Below are 22,456 nucleotides of genomic sequence, written 5' to 3' on the forward strand. Positions count from 1 at the left end.
TGTAAAAAGAGCCTCATATAAGCCTAATATTTCGTCCTATGGAGTCCATTCATTCGCATTCGGAGATCGACACTTCTTGACTGGCAAGATGGCAAAGTTATGCCCCTAGTACTCCCATTCACCGGCCATTGACCACAAAACTAAATCACGGTCAATCTCAAAAACGGCTCGTTTGTCGTAATTATGCTTTTGATATAAGTTTGTCTCGTTTACAGTAAAAACAAACAGCCCAGATTGCATTTTGGCAATAGTTTTCCTTTAATGTTGCACTCAAAACTTGTTGGTGACCTACACAAATAATAAAAGGGTAAAAGGCTTCACACACACATCAGATGCCGGCATGTAGTTGTATGTGATTTGCAGAGGTCTGATGTACTGTAATATCTGTAGTGGGTTTGTGTGTGTGTGATTGTCATGGTTGGATGCTAATCTCCTATGGCAGGATCATGATGAGAAGCAGCTGCGCTTGTCCAACTCACTATCCACAGCTCGTACGGTTACGCTCCTATGAAATGGACGCCGCACAAATACGGCAGCTCTTTAATGAGTCCTTCTTAAAGGGAAGGATCAGTGTTTGCCAGCCTGATTGCTGTGTCAAATGGACGGCACATGCTTTCTTTTGGAGTTCTGCGGCTGCCACAAGCCATGCGAACATTAGCGGAACAAATATTACTATTAGGATGCATATTAAATGTGAAATCATTTGACATTGTTAATAAATTATGCACTTTACCATTTACATTTCAGATTCCTTTCATTATCTGAGGCCTGAAATCGCCTGAACGGGTGACATAAAGTCTCAGTGTCCACAGAGAAGAAATAAAGACGGAGATACAAAACTCTTGGCAATAAAAATACAACTTCTTTACCACTGGATGGCACAGCCGGCAGATCAAAAGATCTTGAACATTCCCTTGAACTCGTCTTCAAAAGCCCTTCCAGCAGAATTATCCACAATCCTAGAAAACACAACAAGACAAGCCGAATCAAAACAAAAAGGAGGCTTTTTTCACTGAGGAACATGTTGAAGTGCAATATGAGAAATGGCCATGTTCATACGAGACATTCAGAGCCACTGAGAGCCGTTCTTATGAGGCCAGACGAAAGCGCTGGGCTGGATATGTGATAGAAATAAAACGTTTTATAGCTGACAATGAACTTTTTCTTATGCATTCCTTCACAGTTGAATGATGTTTTTGTTTTTTCACATGAGGGACCAATGGAAAATCATACAGTATTTGAAATATTGGGAGCTCAAAATCATACCTTTTCTGGATATTATCTGATATGCTTAAAACTGCAATATAAATTTGGTCATTCCCAATAATACGTAAAACCTTCCTAATGTTGTTTTATTGCTGTTATTATGTCAATCATTACAATTTTTACACCAACAAAACGACAATTTAGATGATTCACTCCAAAATAAAACCTGCAGTTTGCAATATAAATTGGGCCATTCCCAATACTTAAAACCTTCCTAATGTTGTTGTTTTTTCTTACCAAGGAAGGGTAAAAACATAAAGCTCTCCAAAATACTGATATTACAGCCAATTGAATGTTTTTTTTTTATTAATTTATTTTGTATGTTTGTGTGAGTGTTTTCCTGTATCCTCCAGATATTTTTTCCAATTAAATCATTCATTGTAAGATGATAAACCTTGTTTGTGTGTGAATATACTTAACTATAGAAATTTGAGGACAAAACCTTCGGAGCATTTTCAAATGTTGGCTAAATTTATTTGTAAAGCTAAAATGGCTTTTCGAAAAAAAAAAATGTTTTTAGAATTTGAGTTTAGGATGAAGTTTAGGATTTGAAATTAATTTGTAGCAGGGTTGAATTAAATAAAATTAAATAAAACAAAAACAAAAAAATGACAACAAAATGCTTAAATAGCTTAATAATTATCAATAATATAATAATATATATAATAATATAATAATATTATATAACTTATATTTTTATCATTTAGTTTAACTTTTACCTTTTATTAATAGAGATTTGAAGCATTTTCAAATGTTGGCTAAATTTATTTATAAAGCTTAATTGTCTTTTTCAAAAATGTTTTAATTGTTTTTAGAATTAGAGTTTAGAACATAGTTTAGGATTTGAATTAGCAGGATTAAAAATAAGGGGAAAAAATAGAAATTTGAGGACAAAACTCAAATTTTGAAGCATTTATTTATAAAACTGCAATGGTTTTTTGAAAAAAAAATGTTAATGTTTTTATAATTTCAGTTTAGGGTGAAGTTTAGGATTTGAATTAGCAGGGTTAAATGAAACTAAAGAAAATAATAATAAAATTAAATTAAAAAAAAGTAAAAAAAATAATGGTTTTATTAATTATCAATAATATTAAACTTATATTAGTTTAACTTTTAAAAATAGAAATTTGAGAACAAAACCTTCAGAGCAATGTTGGATAAATTTGTTCATAAAGCTAAAATGGCTTTTTTAAAAATTTTGAAACGTTTTTAGAAATTGAGTTTAGGATGAAGTTTAGGATTTTAAATTAGTTTGTAGCAGGGTTAAATGAAACAAAATAAAATAATAACATAAAATAAAATAAAAAGCAACAACAAAAAAATTAAATAAAAGTAAAATAAAAAAAAGGTTTTATTAATTATCAATAATATTAAACTTATTATATTTGTATCATTAAGTTTAACTTGATACTAAAAAGTTACCAAAAATACTTAAAGTAAAACTAAAATTAAATTAATTAAAACTATAGACATATTATTTAAAAAAAAAAATAATAATAATAAAACACACAATATTTTACCTAAAATTAAAACCAATTACACCACAAATTATTAATTACATCTATAATAGTATCTTAAAAGGACAATTGACCAAAAAATAAAATTCTGTCATTAATTACTCACCCTCATGTTGTTCCAAACCTGTAAGACCTATTTTTAAGATATTTTTGCTGAAATCAGCAATGTTTCTGTACGTTTCTGGGTCTGGGAAAATTTCAGTTACATTGCTGTATGCAGAGCCAGAAAGCTCTCGGATTTCATCAGAAATATCTTCATTTTTGTTCTAAAGATGAACGAAGGTATTACGGGTTTGGAACAGCAACATGAGGGTGAGTAATTCATGTCAGAATTTTTATTTTTGGTTGAACCAGCTCTATAAATGATACTAAAATAACACTGGTTTGTTGTTTTTATGCAAGTCATTTAACATAAAAACAACAGAAGTTAGCATGCGTGATCTCTCACACATCTGTCTGCAGTCATAGCTGACGATTCACACTTTCCAGTTGATTCATGTCTCTGTTCTTCCTGTAACCGATCAAACGCTTCACCTGTGCCCTACCGCACACTGCAAACCTGCTCAAACACCTCAAGAACAACGGACCGGGAGACAGATGCTATTTTATGTCAAACTCTTTCTTTCTCTCTCTCTTTCTCAGAAGCTTCTTTTGACCCGCTGACTTCCCCTGTAAATGCCAACCTTCAAACAGCGTCCTCTCCTTCACCCTGCTCCGTCATCTGAAGGGTCAAAGTGCAAAGTTCACAGGCCCAGCACGTTCATCACACAGAGCGATGAACAGATGAAAAACTAAAACTACAGTCTGATCTGTTTTTCATCTGATCCTCAAACACGTGTCTTGACTTGATTACGCTCACGCAACAGAAAAACACACACGTTGTTGAAAAAGCTTTTTTCAATAATAATAGTTGATATGTGCTACAATTTGTGCATAAGTCTGCTGTAACATTTTTGAAATTATATATAACAATAATGTAGTTTTTCATTCAAATAACCCATATTATGTCATTGTAAGTGAGATATTGTTTTTTATTTAACAGTTAATATCCTGCATTTTCTTCAACGCTTAAAGTAGTTCACTTTCAGAACACTGTCATCCAAGATGTTCATGACTTTCTTTCTTCAGTCAAAAAGAAATGGTGTTTTTTGAGGCAAACATGTCAGGATTTCTCTCCATTTAATGGACTTCTATGGTGCCCCTGAGTTTAAACTTCCAAAATGGAGTTTAAATGCAGCTTCAAAGGGCTCTAAATGATCACAGCCCAGGAAGAAGGGTCTTATCTAGCGAAACAATTGGCTATTTTCTAAAAACATTTACAACTTATACACGTTTTAATCTCAAACACTCGTCTTGCCAAGCTAGACAAGATGTGCATTTGAAGTTAAAAAGTATATAAATTATATATATATTTTTTTTTTTTAGAAAATAACCCATTATTTTGCTAGATAAGACTCTTCTTTCCTCGGCTGTGGTCGTTTAGAGCCATTTGAAGCTGCATTTTGGAAGTTCAAACTCGGGGGCACCATAGAAGTTCATTATATGGAGAGAAATCCAGAAAATGTTTTACTTAAACATTATTTCCTCATGACTAAAGACAGAAAGATATAAACATCTTGGATGACAAGGGGTGAGTACATAATCTGTAAATTTTTGCTCTGAATGTGAACTACTCCTTTATGTACACTAATGGGAGACACTTCCTGTTCATTATCAGCTACAGAGGCTTTGCACTTACTTGTTCAGTTACCCGAATGCTTGGCCATTACTGAATGTAAACAACAGCATGGATTGCACTGTTAACATACTACTGAATGAGTTGTTCTGGTAATGTATGCTGTCTAAACCATGGGGGAAAAACGTGTGGAAGCTGCTAAATTATATAGAGAAGGACTTAGTATGCAGGAAAGGGCACAATATTTTGACAAGTTAATAGGTGGTAAAGATATGTATGAGCAGTATTAATCAGGTATTAGTCTAATATTTCACCTAGCTGGCCAGAAATGATAAGAACTTAACATAAATGTTGACATAAAAGATTCTTGCTCTGGAAATCAGTAAAGCCAACCACAAACACATTTTTCCTCAGTTTTTTTGCACTCTCCTCTTTGATTTGTTATAACTTTTGGCAGTCTATGGTACTCCAAATTTTTATCCCGGTCTGACTGATTAGTAAAGCCCAAAACATGACAATAATGACAATTTTCAGCAACAATAATCATCAAAATATGCGAGTTTCGTTCAGTTTAGTGGCATTGTTTACGTTCTATGCCAGCGTACGTAGCCTACTACAAACCACGGTGCTCATAACTAAGATAATACATTAAAATAACATGGTAAGACACACCAATTTTCAATATCAAGCAACAAAACATTTACATGTTTACATGTGCAGCTAAAAATACCTGGACGCTGATGACACCGGAAGCCAGACCGTCAAAATTTACAAATGGCCGCGCCCCCTCTTACAAGAAGAAAAAGGTGGATAATGCACATGTGTTTTAAACAAAGTATGGCCAGGTAGCCTGTTAATTTCGTCTCTGCTAATTTAAAATTGATGAATATAAAATCTCCACTGGCTCTACAATACTTAGTACAGCTTAAGACTACTTGAAGCGGTAGTTTATATATAGGCTACATGTACGGTTTAAATTGATAATTTCTCCCTCTCATATTCATGCATAGATCTGCTGTGCATCCTCGGATATTCGTTGATGTATTTCAATTGCAATGCTTCCCTCTACTGGTGTGTAATTACACCTGCAGCTCTCTACTATCAAAACATCATTTACAAATGTGACCCTGGACCACAAAACCTGTCATTAAAGGTCAATTTTTTAAATGAGCTTTTCATTGATGTTTGGTTTGTTAGGATATGGAAATATTTGGCGGAGGTACAAATATTTGAAAACCTTGAATCTGAGGTTGAAAAAAAATCAAAACACTGAGAAAATCACCGTTACAATTGTCCAAATGAAGTTCTTACCAATGCATATGACTAATAAAAAATTAAGTTTTTATATATAATGGTAGGAAGTGTACAAAATATCTTAATTGAACATTTTTACTTAATATCCTAATGATTTTTGACATGTAAGAAGAATTGATAATTTGAACCCATTCCGTGTATTTTTGGCTATTTCTACAAATATATCCATGCTCCTTAAGAATGGTTTTGTGGTCCAGGGTCACAAATATTCTAATCATTTATACAATAATGCTACTTTACAAAGTCCATTGACATTTTGAAATATATAGTATAAAAACTGGTTCTTTTTAATAGCTGTACGTGCACAAAATACAACTTGCATTATTTGGTGAGTCTGTCTTTTTAAGATGAGGGCTAGTGCAGACTAGAATAAATCTACTTTCTCTTTCACTTCTATTGTTAATCACTTGGAGCAAGAAACAGTATGGTCAGTGACTTTCAAAGCTCATATTATACAGTAATGTTGTATAAAAGAGTAGGAGATGGTTTGTTTCACTTTAAATAGGCCTGTTTTAGTTTTTCCGATAAACTATGCACACTGTATTTATACATTTATTTCATTTTTCTGTGTGTGTTTGTGTATGTGTTATTTGTGTAAAAGTTCACTATGTTTCTGAGCGGACTCCTGCTGCTCTTTCTGCTTCCTGATTGGACGGAAAGCATTGATGACGACACTGTGGACATCAATACTCTCGGCCGTATTATTGACTTCTTCGAGCACAAGTAAGTCCGTCTCCAGTTTCTATGAAAAAATCAAAAGCGCAAAGATAAAGTTTGCATTTAGCAACGAGGAAGTCGCCACAGAAACAGTGAGGAGCCCTGTGCCAAACAGTCATGAATTACAAACATTGGAGTGTGCCATTAGTCACCTAAAACAATACTGTTTTCCAGCTATAAGAGAATCGATAGAGATGGACATCCTCGTCAGTATGCTGTAGCCATCAATGTGCCAAAGCATCAGTGTCAACCAAACTTCAATCCTGGATATAACAACTTCCTGACTCAGGAGAACGCCATAAATGTGAAAAATGCTATTACTGATGAAACAAACGCACTTTACCAAGGTGCAGAACTCATTGCTGCAGGAACTAGAAAAATGAAGGGATACAACAGGCATTCAGAGTCTCTCCTGCTGAATCCTGCTGGCAACTCACCAATGACCAAACTTTTGAATAAAAGAAAAGACGGCTGCTCTGTTTTCTACACATTTCAGTCTCCCTGTGTTGACTCGTGTCTGAATGCAGCAAAAGACCACAACATTTTAAAGGCCCTGAAGAACTGGAAAGAACACAGTGGAATTAAAGCGTTTGTTTTCAAGAATATCTGGAAGCAAGACCCCGAAAAAAATCTTCAGTCTGAATTTAAGCAGATTGTGGCTCATGTTCCTCTCTTCCGTTGTGTGAGTGAGAATCGGTGTTATGCTTGTAAAGGGTTAGGAAACACTCCCATAGACGAGCACTGTTTGTCTGCAAAAAAGATCAAAGATGAATTGTAACAGTTCTGTACGTCTATATTAAGGTCTGCTATCTTGATTGTTTATCAAACAAATAAAATACGTCTGCTTGGTAAACATTTGCTTTACATTGATTCATTTAGCAGATGCTTAAACTTACAAATTTAAATTAATTTGGATTTTTAAGATTAGGGTTATTTAGATTTTTTTGTCATGTTTCCAGCCAAGATGTCTAAAAATTATTAAATCAAGAAGGAATTTCTAGACGAGTAAAAACTATTGTCTCGTTTTCAGAAAAAAAAAACAAGTCAAAATGTAGTGAGTTTTTGCTTAGAACAAGCAAAATAATCTGCCAAAAGGGTAGGCAAATTTTATTTCAAACAGACACTGAGATTCTTTTTTGCAGTGTAGGCTTTTTTGGAATGTGGTGTAACCTAGACGTAATTCTACACTCTTGCTAAATGACATCAGGTCTTCAGCCAGCTGCAGCAAACACCTTCACAGAGGTTTTCATAGACAGGGGACTAATCCTGCAGAGTTTCAGGAGTGACAAACACATTTAAATGCCACATAAAATCAAATCAAACACTTTAGTCATTATATACTGGTAGGGACGTAGTGTCTTTACTAAACCCTATGTTCTGTTCTATTATAATTTAAGTCAGACATTGAAGTAAGTTGCTGTTTTTGTAACTCTTCTGAGGAAAATATCATTCACTCTTTTGACAGTGTACCCACACAGAGAAAATATGGTTAGATTTTTCAAACGTTTATGTAATCTCATTTTGTAAGTGAGTTTTCTTTCTGTTTTAAAGATGTTTTCTTTGGATTGTTTGACTGCTCAACATAGAATATCAATAATACGCCTGCCTATTGCCCTCTGCTGGCTCTGCTGTTTAGTGCAAGAGCTGGCTGGGCAACAGGTGAAATGAATCATTGTTCAAGCCTCCAGGGTAAAAGACTATTATGTCTTTGAGTTGCTCTCTCTCTCTTATTCTAGCACATGTACATCTCAGAGATGTACATCTGACCCCTCCATTTACATCTGCAAGATGTATTTTTTTTTATATTGTTTTTAGATTGCTTTTAGGACGTTTCCTATCAGATGTTAAATAGATGTCTATTAGGTGTCTTTAAGATGTTTATGATATAGAATGTATGTAAAACTGACATCTTACAGACGTCTGTCAGATGTTTGTACACAGCAGATGCTTTCCAGATCAAGTGATCTTTAACAGACATCTTGCAGACGTAGTGTGCTATCTGGGTAGCTGGTAACCACAAATTAACTATGGTTTTGCTACTAACCATAGTTTAACCATGATATTTTTATTGTAGTAAAACATGTGTTAAAAATTTTTTACTACATTTTTATAATAAAACCATGGTTAATTTTCTTAAGCGATTTTTATTTGTGTATTCTTTTTTTTTTTTTTTTTTTACCTTAATGGTTTGATGTTTTCTACTCTTTAATAAAAATAAAAATAAAAAAAAGAATCTGAAAAAAAGTCCCAATCTCAATTATAGGATTGACAATTCATGTTTTACAATTCTAGTCTGAATCAAAAGATTTGCGAAACCACATTTCAGATCGGGACTTCGGAAACATTAAATTCGCGAAATGATTCACGAATGTGCTTCGAAGTTCCGATCGGAATCAAGGGATTAACAAACCCGTTCAGAATTTCCGATATAAATTAAATGATTCACAATCCGTGCTCCCAATCTAATAATTCGTGAACCATTTATTAGACCAGAACAGGAGAGCGGACCAAGAATTATTCAACTGATTGAACTGATCAAGTGATTAAAAAATCTGTTCTGAACTTTCGATCTGAATCAAATGATTCACGAACCCGCTCAGAAGTTCCGATCTAAATCAAATGATTCACAACCCGTGCTCCAAAGTCCCTAACTAATTAGATCAGGACGAGAGAGCTGATCAAGAATCATTCAACTGATCAAATGATTCACAAATTCGTTCTGAACTTTCGATCTGAATCAAAAGATTCACGAACCCACACGATTTCAATCAAATGATTCGCGATACATGATCTGATTGGAGCAAAGCTCCATTTTGCATACCTGTGATGTTGAAATTCTTTTTGATCTGTTTTTTTTTTAACTAGTAAATCGCGAACTAGAGCCCTGTTTACACTATAGTGTGTTTAAGTTAAAAATGGGAAAACCTTCATTCAATGTTTATTTTATTTTCTTACTCCGCTAATGTATTGAATGTGCGTCCTTAAATATGCACGATTTGCTAGCGTATTTGTTTTAACTTCTTAGGTAATATCAGTTGTATATAAGACATATTTCAGTTGCGGTCAAAATTACATTTTACAAATGGCATCTCTTAAATTTTACATTGCCTCTTTGAGATGTATTAATTATTAGATTATATTAACAAACAAATATTATGTTTTTTATCCATAATAATTGGCTCTTTCTAAAGGCAAACAAAAAATGCAGATGACATTCGTTTATGGCACTAACTTTAAAAGAAAAGTGCAACACTCTAAAAAACACTGACTCGACTTCTTTAAAAATGGTGACATTTTAACCAACTTCAAGGTCTTAATCTGACATTTGGATGTGTGAACTATACAGTGAGTTTTGCACTTTTCTTTTAAAGTGGGGTTTTTTGGGTTTTGAGTCCCTGCTTTTTTATTTTAATCCATTATTTGAGTTTAGGAAAGTGAGTGGTAGCGAAAGTTCTCTTTTCTTTTTTCTGCTTCTTCTTCTTTTTCTTTTTTTTAAAGAAGAGGGATGGTCCAGTCTCAGAATATATGATAAACTTCCTCCTCTCTCGAATATCACTCCTTCGTCTGCGGAGACTCGCACAGCATCTCTAGACTTACAGAGTTGAAACAGCAAACATGGTTAGTCACAAAGACTCAAGATTTACTAGTCATGTAGTTTATGTTTAGTGTTTTTATTGCTGTTGTTTTGGTCAAAGGGCTTGGATCAGTTTTTCAATTATGATGAACTATGCACAAGAGTTTATGAATTTATTTTGTTTTCCTGTGTTTTGTGATTATAGAAGTTCACAGCATTTTTGAGTGGACATCTGTTGCTTTTTCTGCTTTCCAATTGGACAAAAAGTGTTGAAGGTGACAATGTGGACATCAATACTCTTGCACGTATTATAAACTTCATTGAGCAGAAGTAAGTATGTCTTCAATAACAATTAAGAGTTTAAAGAGTTTCTTAAAGTACGAAATGAGGAAGTAGAGCAGCAAAGAGGAAGCAGAGTAATGACATAGCATATAGGTCAAACAGTCATAGTGTCAAACTTCCAGAAATGGGTGTGTGTCTTTAGCAAATACTTGATCCTGTTTACTGTTTTGCAGCTATAAGAGAGTCCATGGAGGTCATCCCCGTCAATACGCTACAGCCATCAATGTGCAGAAGTATCAGTGTCAACCGAACTTCAATCCCACACAGAACAACTTCCTGACTCAGGAGAATGCAGAGAATGTGAAAAATGCTATCACTGATGAAACAAATGCGCTTTACCAAGGTGCAGAACTCATCGCTGCAGGAACTAGAAAAATGAAGAGATACAACATGCATTCAGAGTCTCTCCTGCTGAATCCTGCTGGCAACTCGCCCATGACCAAACTTTTGAATAAAAGAAAAGATGGCTGCTCTGTTTTCTACACATTTGAGTCTCCCTGTGTTGATACTTGTCTAAATGCAAAAAGCCCACACAATATATTAAAGGCCTTGGAAAACTGGAAAGGACATGATGGAATTAAAGCTTTTGTCTTCAAGAATTTCTGGAAGTTTGACACTAAAAAAGATCTTCAGACCAAATTTAAGCAGATAGTAGCTCATGTTCCTCTCTACCGCTGTTTGAGTGCGAATGAGTGTTATGCATGTAACGGAGAAGGAAACACTCCCATAGACAAGCACTGTTTGCCTCCACCAGTCACTACTACAGCTATGCAGTAACAATACTTTGTTGCACATGTGATTCTAAATTAAGTTCTATCTTTGGGTTTGAAATTGGGAAATTGGGTATGCTTAGATGAACTAGTAAAATGCATTTTGAAAAAATAATCTTGCTTCCTGTTTGAACAAATAAAACATTTCTGTCTGTTTAGCAAACTTTGTGTGTGGAGTTTATTTCAAGATTAGAGCACAGTAATGCACACACACACACCTATGTATCTCATAAGAGGTCGAAAGGGGAGAAGATTGAAAGACCTTGCAGATATAATGCAAATATTGCAGATGTAAGGTTGTTTGTATTTTTCAGTGAATAGAAAATCACTTAAAGAGCAGCATCACCCCCCCCCCCCCAAAAAAAAATGCACACAAGGGCCATGTCAACATTTCTAGCAAGAGAAAAAACGAGCATACGCAGGGTGAGAAAAGTCAAACACAGTAGGTGTTGGTGTTGTGCCTCACATCCTGTGAGGACACTAGTGTGAATGCACAAGCAACCATGGTAAGTAACATCATTAAGTAGTCTAGTTTGAATACTTATTTCTCACATTTAACCATTTTTTTTAACATTTTTGGGGTGTATCTATAAATCTACAAATCCATGGCTCCACGTAAAATACTTCTCCTGCTTTATTTTTTGACTCAAAGTGTCACACTCTTGGTCACATTGTAAGCTTCTTTGATCAGAAGTATGCTTGATGTTACTGCTAAATATTTATTTATGCATTTAGCAGATGCTTGTGTCCAAAGTGGCATAAAAAAGAGGAACAGAAGCAATACGTTAAGGAGGCAACAATATTTGCATCAAACAATGTTAGGTTGTTTGCTCATGTTTAATGTTTTGCATGTTTTCCAGCTATCAGACTTTTAGTGTGAAGAAGGATCCACAGCAATATGCCGTCACCATCAATGTACTTAGGACTCAATGTGAAAAGGATTTCTTGCCATTTCTTTAACATTTCTTGTGTTAAAAAGACTAATAGGTTCAGTACACATGCTGAGCGTCTCTTACTCACTTCTACAGAAAACCATCCCATTCCACCCATGACAAACCTATTGAATAAAAAAAAGCTGTGCCATCTTCTACACCTATAAATTTCCCTGTGGTAAATCCTGTCTTAAAGGAGATATCGAATGCAAAACTAACTTTTACATGTTGTTTGAACATTAATGTGTGTTGGCAGTTTGTGTACACAACCACCCTAGAATGATGAAAATCCACCAGTGGTATTTTTATAATCTTTAAAAGTAATATCCCCTTTTTAAAATCAGGTCATTCTCAGCTTCTTGTCGTGTGACGACACACCAACAGAGGCCGCTCCCACAATAGCGCTTTACCTTAGATCCGCCCTCACTGAGCTGAAACATTGTTTCATTGTGTGAGGTGCAGGAGAAGACAAGAATGTCTCAGACTGGGCGATTGAGATGTTCTGTTGTTGGATGTAATAATGAACATAGCAGGCATCATTTACTCCCAAACATCTGAGCCGCTGAAGAGGCAGAGGATAATGTTACTTTTGTTTTTAAAAGGAAAGCGCTGATCCCGATCTAAATATGCGTCTATGTTCCTGTGAATCGTTCCTGATGCAGCTCCACCCACAGCAGAAGTGAGAATAAGGTTTTTATTTAAGCATCTTTGTAAATGGCCTTTCTTAATAATGTACTTGTTGGCAATCGCATATTTTCGCCGCTAAATGCGACTAAAGTAAACAATACGGCTCATCATCCCAGGCAGAGAGGGGCAGGCCGAGCAGAGCTCATTTGAATTTATCATGCAATAAAATGAGTCAATATTTTGCAGAGCTGATTTTGACATAGTAAAAGGATGCTTTTTTACACTACTATGGAGAATTTTTAAACAAAGTATATTATGGACTTTTCATGAAGACCCTGAAGAATCATATGAACTTGTGGAAAATGGGCATCCGATGACCTCTTTAATGAGTCGAGCACTTATAATATTCTGTCTGGCCTTAAGAACTGGGGATCAGTGAAAGCTTTTGTCTTTAAGAATATATTTTGGGGCTGACAGACAAATGACCAGGTAGTTTGTTTATTTCACCAATGAAAATAGCTCCAAAAATAATTTAAAGCTCTGACTCCTATACTATTTACACTATTTTATACTATTTTATATTAATTTTAATATAAATTGCATCTGCGACTCTAGCAGCAAACGATTCCCTTATGTTCAAAAGATTTTCTGATCAAGTCTAAAATATTGCGACCCTACTTTTTCAAGTTTTACTGCAGATACATAAAGGTGATTTTGAAAATATCAACCGTTTTTGACACTTCCAAACACTTTCCTAAAAAACGTCCAAGGTAGTGATAATTCATTATGATTAATTCATGATAATTAATTATGATTCATTTTTTAAATTAACAAGTACATCTATCTATGGCGCACTCTCTATATACATATATACAAATGTCAATTTTGGTCCCCATGAGGAAAACAGGTTATAAATCATAATAAATTGTGTTTTTTGAAAATGTAAAAATTCAACAAGTTTTGAATGAGGGTTGTGTTTGGGGGTTAGGGGATATAATATACAGTATATACGGTATAAAAATCACAGTGTCTATGGAATGATTCTATAAACCATGACAACAATGTTTGTGTGTGTGTGTGTGTGTGTGTGTGTGTGTGTGTGTGTGTGTGTGTACCTGGTATTCATCACATTGTGGGGACCAAATGTCCCCACAAAGATAGTAATACCGGTAGATTTTGTCCTTGTGGGGACATTTCTCAGGTCCCCATGAGGAAACAGGCTTATAAATAATGCACAATGAGTTTTTTTTTTTGAGGAAGTAAAAGTGTGCACAATCTCCTGAGAGGGCTAGGTTTAGGTGTAGGGTAGGTGTAGGGCGATAGAAAATACGGTTTGTACAGTATAAAAACCATTACGCCTATGGAATGTCCCCATAGAACATGTAAACCCAACGTGTGTGTGTGTGTGTGTGTGTGTGTGTGTGTGTTGATATACACTACTGCTTTGTACACAGGATTTGGGACCTAGGTATGTTGTCTCAGTGACACAGAAGTGTTCACTTCTGCTGATATTTGGCTGACAGCTAATGAAGGTTTACATCACGGAACTTGATGAATAAACTACTAGCTGCTAAAAATAAACTTAGTGGAATGCTAATATTCCTTCTGGTGGTGCTGTTTACATGACTGCAATATAAATCCAAGCCTTGACAGAAATCAACATCTTTATTTACCAAAGGAGAATATAGAGTAAGCATGATGGAATTCAGTTTACATTGAACACCCTGTAGACCCGAACACGTGACATAGCCTATGTCAGTGCTGTGTTTCTCAGTAAACATGGTTCACAAATATCATAAATATATTACTTCTGTACATCATGTGAATTAAACTTGTGTGTAAAAGGTTAAGTTGGCAACTCATCATAGTAAATATACACTTGTAGGTTTATTTGCACTTGTGCTTTTAAGTTATGCCTATACATGACCAGTGTCAGGCTTGTGGACTGTGTTTGTGTGTTTTCATAATGTTTTTCTCCCCGTGGTTCTGAATATTTTGGTTTCTCACACCCTATAAGTTTGTTTTCCCCATTCCCTTTGTCCGGTGTTGTTGTGTTGTTGTGCCTCCTCCCTGCGCTCAAGCTCGCCGGCTTCCTCTCCGCACTCAAGCCTGCCGGTCGCCACCAACACTCAGTAGCGCCGGCCTCAGAGTCCCTGGCCAAGATGGCCACCTCGCCCGAGTCCCCAGTCAAGATGGCTGCCACACCTGAGTTTCCTTCGTCTCCACTGGTTCTGCCCAGCTCTCCTGTGTCCGCCCCCAGAGTGCCCTCCTGTGTCCGCGAATGAATGTCTCACATTCATCCACCCTATGAATCCGAAGCGAACTTTAGAACCATTATACTCTAATGTTTGTCAAAAAATAAAATTAATCAAAGAGGAGGATATCAAAAAGCACAACATAAGGGCTGCAGCCAGTTGCATCAATTAGCTAAACTTTAAAAGAACATTATAACAATTATAAGGAGTATTAAATAATATTGAAAAAATCACCTTTAAAGTTTTCCAAATGAAGTTCTTAGCAATTCACATTACTAATCAAAAAATTAGTTTTAATGTATTTACAGTAGGAAATTTACAAAATATCTTCATGGAACAGGATCATTACATAATGCTCTAATGATTTTTGAAATAAATGAAAAAACTATCATTGTAACCCATACAATGTATTTTTAACTATTGCTACAAATATCCCGGTACTACTTAAGATTGTTTTTGTAGTAAAGGGTCACAAAAAAGGAGACACTAGTCTGGTGAGACCTGGTGCGGGCTTGATCCATGTGCATGGTGTCTGAGTGACGTCTATTAGATCCCGCCCCTGTGTGATGTAACAAATAAGGCCTCACCTCATCTGACGACAATCATAGACTTTGCTTAAGTAGGTGGTGTGACTGCTTTTGGATTTTGGACTGCTTTCAGTCATTACTAGCTACTAAAAAAATCCAACCTAATAAATCGTAATGTTGATACTCCGTCTGGTGGTGCTGTTTACACAACTACTGAGGAATGCCTAAGTCAACTGTAAAAGTAAGAGAAGTATTAGACATCAACATCCTGATTTACTTTTTTAAATGTTTACTGTATAATTTAGGCTTGTTTTTTTGGCACAAGATCATTTAGAATATATTTTTTTTAAAACAGTATAAACAAGTATTATTATATAATATGAACATAAACTGATTGATCATAACATTATGACCACTGACAGATGAAGTGAGTAACACTGATTATTTCTTCAGCGCGGCACCTGTTAGTGGGAGGGATATGTTAGGCAGCAAGAGGACTTCTTTTTTCAAAGGCCAAATTGTGATTGCTAGATGACTGGGCCAGAGCATGTCCAAAACTGCAGCTCTTGTTGGGTCTTCCTGGTTTGCAATGGTCAGTATCCTTTAAAAGTGGTCCAAGGAAAGAATAGCGGTGATCCGGTGACATGATCATGGGCAGCCGAGGCTCACGGATGCATGTGGGAGGCGAAGGCTGACCTGTGTGGTCTGATTCAACAGACAAGCTACTGTAGCTACAGTTACTCAAAAAGTTAATGGTTCTCATGAAAAGGTGTCAGAAAACACAGTGCATTGCAGTTGCTTAAAGATGTCATTGATATGATTCTTTAGGGCAGGGGTCACCACACTCAGTCCTGGAGGGCCGGTGTCCTACAGAGTTTAGCTCCAACCCTAGTTAAACACACCTGAACCAGCTTATCAAGGTCTTAATAGGTATAGACCCTTTGCACGTGACGTCACGCTCTACTCGCGCGAATTCTGAACGCCATGACGGACGGCGGAAGTGCTATTCTGTAGACGGACGGCAAGCCAAATGAGTACGTGTTTGAGTTCGTTCTAGTAGTAAAATGGTTATTTAGTGTTGTGCCGTGGGCTGTGCTAATAGACAGGGTAAAGCCAATATATCTTTTTATCGAATACCATTTGTTGGGGAGAGAAGGCAGCGATGGGTTGCTGCTATCAGCCGAAAGGACTGGCAGCCCTCCAAGTTACTCCAGAATTTGCAGCGAGCATTTTTTATAAGGTAAGGTTAGGTTCATGTATTTCCCAGTTACGTTTACTTAATTTGTGTAATGCCACACCGTCAAATTGTCATTTATAACATGAGTAACCTAAATTAGCTATGTAATTGCAAGTACCAGCTAGCGTGATAGGGCTGTGTAGTCTTACCCATTCACAAAGGTAGCTAACGTTAGCTTAATGTCAGGAATAGCAGATTTTGGTGCCACTTATATGTCTATGCTTCTCTCTGATGCTCCTATATATTCACGTTAGAGGCAATGTAAACATTGACACATGTGAGGCTATTTAAAGGGATAGTTCACTTTGAAATGAAAATTCTGTCATCATCATATACTCACCCTCAAGTTGAAAAAAATAACACAGAGCAGACTTCATGCTTTATTTATAGTATCAAATCATAAGAAATTAAAATAAAAACATTACAAATGGAGTAGGTCTAGACCACACTATAATTTACAAAGACCAAACAATTCTAGTAATTCACTTCATGAGTCTGTGGACCGTGTTTTGTCTGACAGCAGTCTATCTGGGCATGTATATGTCTTGGCCAGTAACTCAGATAAAATGGCTGACCTATAGAAGGCCTCAACATTCTGCACTGCTTCTGTAAAAAAGTCAGCATCAGGCAAACTTCTCTGTATAAAAAAAAATGGATGTAGACCACACCATGAAGTCACAAAACTTCCACTTCGTCACAAACAACTGGGCTTGCACCTGGTAGTGGTATTGATGATCTCTGTTAAGTGCATGTGTACCATCTGTGTTCTCAATGCAGAAATGTTTCTTTTCAGTGGCACTGAGGACTCCGGTGTCTTTGGCACAGTGTGGGCACTTGATTTCCAAAATGCCATCGCCACAGCAGGAGCAGGACAGCAAGGCATCTGGAGATGCTCCAAGGTAGGGCAGGAGGTATCAATGTGGAGACCGGCATCACGAACACTTAGGTCCTGATGATGTTGTGCAGCGTAAGCCTCATATGTCTCTCTGGCTTTTTGTTCATGTTCACATCCCCATCTGAAAATGAGAAAAATAAATGTTATTAAAGGAATAGTTCACTTTAAAATGATAATTTTCACATACTCACCCTCATATTGTTTCAAACCTGTATGAATTTCTTTCTTCTGCTGAACAGAAAGTAAGATATTTAGAAGAATGTCAGTAACCAGACATTTTCTGGGTCCCATTGACTTCCGTAGTAGGAAAAAAAAAATACTATAGAAGTCAATGGGACCCAGAAACTGTCTAGTTACTGACATTCTAAATATCTTCCTTTCTGTTCAGCAGAAGAAAGAAATTCATACAGGTTTGAAACAACATGACAGTGAGTATATGATGACAAATTTTTTTTATTTTAAAGTGAACTATTCCTTTAAGTCATCGTAGCTCTTTGAGTGCCCTTTTCATTGGATTTTCTCTGATTTCCCTAAGAACTATAGATGTCAGTACCCAAAATTGGCCTAATCTTAATAGCACATAATATTCTCTTGTATCATATTCTATCACAGATATCACAGAGTAGTTTATAAAGGGTGTAAATTAAATATAACAGGAACCATTTAAAAGGAACATTAGGAATAAATAGGCAAAGGACCTACACCATACACCTGGGATTAAAAATAGATAAGGGCACTCAAAGAGATTGAGGGATGTAATCTGTCATCATGTTTGTAATTTAATGTTGATAATTTGTAATACTGACTATAATAAATATTCCAATGATAAATGCATTTCTTTGTCTTGTGTTTGTTTCTTTGATGTTTTTTTTTAAGCAGGGGCCCTCTACATTAGAACACAACATGTATTGCATACATTTCCATAGTTGAAACATAAGTTCAAAGAACATCTAATTTCTTTACACACTTACACTATGGTGAAATTAAAAACAGTAACTGTATGTTTGTCTCATTATGTCACACATGCCTGGTTGCAACTGTTGAAAATCTGCATAGGTCAGGGTAACAGATCTGCCTAATTAGGGATTTGGAAGGATTTGTAGGGTCTGTCCTTGCAGCTGACTTGAACCTAGATGCTGTCACCCTACCAGCCCTCATGTCAAACCATAGCCTTGACTTTCGCTGTTGTTATGTCTCTTCCTCAACTTTTACTGCCTACAACATTGTAAATTATAGAAGATGAAATTAATGACATGACACCTTAAAGCACATTTTAGTCATATGAGATTAAGAGGAATGACTATACCTGCTCTGGTGTGACTTCCATATCATTGAATACCGCATCACATTTTTTCTCAAGGTCCGAGGCAGACAGCTTCCGGTTCTGAGCGCTGTATAACTCAGTCAGGGGCTGTGGAAGACCCAGAGACACCACCTTTGGTTGAAACTGTTTACAGTAGTGTGGCAATATGCGTAGGATACCACTCTTCTCTGAAGGGTTTCAGACAGTGACTGACTGTGATGCACCTACAATTACAGAAAGTGGCATAAATACATTATTCTTACATGAATGTTATTGTGATGTTAATATTTACTGCTGCAGTGACACCATAAATGCCCCTTGTGAATACATCTTAATCACTATGATAGTCAAATCTTAACATAGGCTACAGTGAATATAATCACAGATAAGATGATGGCTAGATGTAACAATTATGTGTGGCTACTGATCAGACACTCCGTGATTTACTGGCTATGATGCACCTACAAATACAGAAAGTGGCATAGATACATTATTTTAAATGAATGTTATTGTGATGTTATTGTTTAATGCTGCAGTGACAATAAATGCACATTGTGAATACTTTGCTGTGATTAACTGGTGGAATCTTAACATAGGCTACTGCGAATATAATCACAGATAAGATGTCTAGATGTTACAATTATATGTGGTTACTACGGATCACAGACACACCGTGATTTACTGTCTGCATGGATTAACGTGTGATCGATAATTAATGAATGCACTTCCCCGGGCTGGGATGCGTCCAGGCATCCATTAGAAAGCCACGGCCGACCATGTCCTCTAAAATCATAGGCTACGTGTTATATAAATATTTATCAAGAAATAACTGACCGCATTCTACATTAGAATTCAACTAAGCCATGTAATACAATATAAACCATAGATCGATGTCTTACCTTTGCCATTATGAGGTACCTCCACCCGGCGTTAGCGTAGCATTGCGTTCCTGTAACCCAGCCAGCTACAAAGAACTGGTAAGCATCCAGACTTTTAAAAGCTTTGAGATCAGCACCAGTGTATGGGGATACCCCGTTTACCACATAGTGGTACAAATCGTGTGGGCCGAAGTCAGGCAGACTCGGCAATTTAATGAGGTCTGTGAAAACTGAGGGAGGAAGAAGGTAAGGGTCTGTATCCAAACCTGCTATCTCCAACTTCTCCAAATATCGCTCTTTGTGAGCCCCTACCAGATGCCCTACCTTGACCGATAACGGCACTACAACTTCTTCGATAGAAGAAGACATGAAGTTTTGTGGTAACGTTAACGTTATCTATTTTATTCTTTTTAAAACTATTCAAATTTCCCGCTCGTCTACTACTGCTCAGCCTGCGCGTCCAGTTATTTTGCCGTCCAGCATGGCGTCGTCACGTGGTCGTGGTCACGTGTTTGCAAAGGGTCTATACTTGAAACTTCTAGGCAGGTGTGTTGAGGCAAGTTGGAGCTAAACTCTGCAGGACACCGGCCCTCCAGGATCAAGTTGACCCCTGTTTTAGGGTCTTAATGAAAAGTCTTTAATATACTTTGGTTAAAAATTCTCAATAGTAGTGTAAAAAAAAAGTTAAAGGCAGTTCATCAATGAATTCAGTGATATCATCTTCAGTTCAGTTCAACCAGTATACGATATCGCTGGAAAGTGTCCCACATTAAGCAAAGCCAGAGGCGACAGCGGCAAAACATGACTTAGTACTTGGTGGCGAACCCCTTGTTTTCAATCACAAGGTCAGACATTTCTTTTAGTTGGCTATGAAGTTTGCACACATCTTTGGAGGGATTTTGTTTGATTTTGCAGAACCTCTCCAAGTTATTAAGGTTTCAAGGCTGACGTTTGGCAACTCAAACCTTCAGCTTCCTCCACAGATTTTTATGGGATTAAGGTCTGGAGATGTGCTGCTTCTTGAGCAACTCCTTTGTTGCCTTGGCCGTGTGTTTTAGGTCACTGTCATGCCCATCCACAACCAATTTTCAATGCCCTCGCTGAGGGAAGGAGGCCCCGTCCATCATCCCTTTGAAGCGGTGCAGTTTAGAGCCCTGCACGGGCCTTAAATCTAAGCCCTAGCCCGGCCCTGGCCCGAAACGCACAGGCTGTAGCCCGGCCCGTGTCCGACAGCTTATCAAAAATTTTGGCCCGAGTCCGACCCGAAGCCCGTCTTTTTTTCCGCCAAACAGCTTATACTGTTACAGCCATTAAAATAGACCAGATTCGTATTTAATAGAAAGTTTATGTTTTTTTCGTTTAATTTTTTTTTATCAGAACAATTTAGAGAAATGTTTGGAGTTTTTTGTTTGTTTGTTTTTTAAATGTAAGTTTTAGTTTTTTAAGTGACATCGATATCCAAGCGGTATGTGGTCCACAGTGAGTTTACTCAATTTAACCTATATATCAAATCAACACTTGACTAGTCTACAATGCAATCCGCAGATATAAAACAAACATCAATATATCACAATGTTAGATTTAAAGTTTATTATCACCATCTCAGAACAAAGGCATTTCGAACAGGGCAGGCAGCTCTGCTGCGCAAAATCGGAACATACAAAGTCGCAGTGGTAAAGTAAACGAATAATGAACAAATATATAAAGAATAAATAATAATATAGAAAACTTCAAAAACACAACTTTACCACGTGGCTGAAAATCTCTGTGCTGCGCAGAGTATGTAAGTGGAGTGGAGCGGCAACAATTTCCCCCCGCGCTCCTTGCATTTAATAATCGCTCTGCTCCAGCTCCACTCCTCGCTCACTGATATCAGAAACACCGCTCCGCGTCAAAAAAAAAAATTAAGTATGTTTGAAATGTAACAGTCCTGTTCATAAAATATAATAAAATAAAATAACAGGAGAGTTTCAAACATAGTGTGCAATATTTGTTCCGACCACAGCTAATAATTGTCAGCATTAAAAGAGTATTGCTGCTTTATCCAGTGCAAAGTTTGTAATGAAAATAATACGTTTTCGTCAGTTATTTTACCTACAGATCACATTATTTCTGATTTGAGTGATCCATCTCTATCAAGCTAAACATGTTTAACATATGATTTCCTGCTTAATGTGCAGTTATATTATGGACCATTGGCATGAATTGTACTCATGATGGAGCGGTGGTGGAACGCTCTTGAAGAGAGTGAAAACCATGACGCTCCGACTTTTAAAAAAATCCGCTCCTTCCTCCATTCAAAATCACACCGCTCCGCTCTGCTCATACGCACACATTAAATCTCATTAAACCTTTTTTTTTTTTTTTTTTTTCTAAAGCAGGCCCGAAGCCCGATATGTGTGCAAGTTATGACGTGAAAATTGGCCCGAAGCCCGGCCCTAGGGGCAAAAAAAAGTCGGGCCCCGACGGGCTCGGGCTCAAATGCAGGGCTCTAGTGCAGTTGTCCTGTCCCCTTAGCAGAAAAACTCCCCCAAAGCATAATGTTTCCACCTCCATGTTTGACGGTGGGGATGGTGTTCTTGGGGTCATAGGCACCATTCTTCCTCCTCCAAACATGGCGAGTTGAG

At 36.7% G+C, this 22,456-nt stretch overlaps 2 protein-coding genes and 1 long non-coding RNA gene across 3 annotated transcripts; 2 read left to right on the plus strand and 1 right to left on the minus strand.

Moving 5' to 3' along the window:
- The first annotated feature begins 6,378 nt into the window (after positions 1–6,378).
- LOC141285037 (uncharacterized) lies at positions 6,379–7,307 on the plus strand. Its single transcript, XM_073818075.1, has 2 exons — positions 6,379–6,495; positions 6,664–7,307. The coding sequence occupies exons 1-2, from the start codon at positions 6,380–6,382 to the stop codon at positions 7,265–7,267; spliced, it is 720 nt and encodes a 239-aa protein (XP_073674176.1). The 5' UTR covers position 6,379; the 3' UTR covers positions 7,268–7,307.
- Positions 7,308–10,050: 2,743 nt separating this feature from the next.
- LOC141285035 (uncharacterized) lies at positions 10,051–11,329 on the plus strand. Its single transcript, XM_073818074.1, has 3 exons — positions 10,051–10,107; positions 10,269–10,393; positions 10,579–11,329. Exons 1-3 carry the CDS (start codon positions 10,105–10,107, stop codon positions 11,180–11,182), a joined length of 732 nt encoding a protein of 243 aa, XP_073674175.1. The 5' UTR covers positions 10,051–10,104; the 3' UTR covers positions 11,183–11,329.
- A 6,106-nt stretch (positions 11,330–17,435) lies between these two features.
- Positions 17,436–20,040, minus strand: LOC141285040 (uncharacterized). The gene is made up of 3 exons (XR_012338535.1): positions 19,851–20,040; positions 18,955–19,175; positions 17,436–17,769 (listed from the first exon to the last, which is right to left on the minus strand). It is a non-coding gene; the product is annotated as an uncharacterized lncRNA (long non-coding RNA).
- Positions 20,041–22,456: the final 2,416 nt, after the last annotated feature.

The sequence above is a fragment of the Garra rufa genome, chromosome 14 (assembly GCF_049309525.1).
Source record: "Garra rufa chromosome 14, GarRuf1.0, whole genome shotgun sequence".
Classification (NCBI taxonomy): Eukaryota; Metazoa; Chordata; class Actinopteri; order Cypriniformes; family Cyprinidae; genus Garra; species Garra rufa.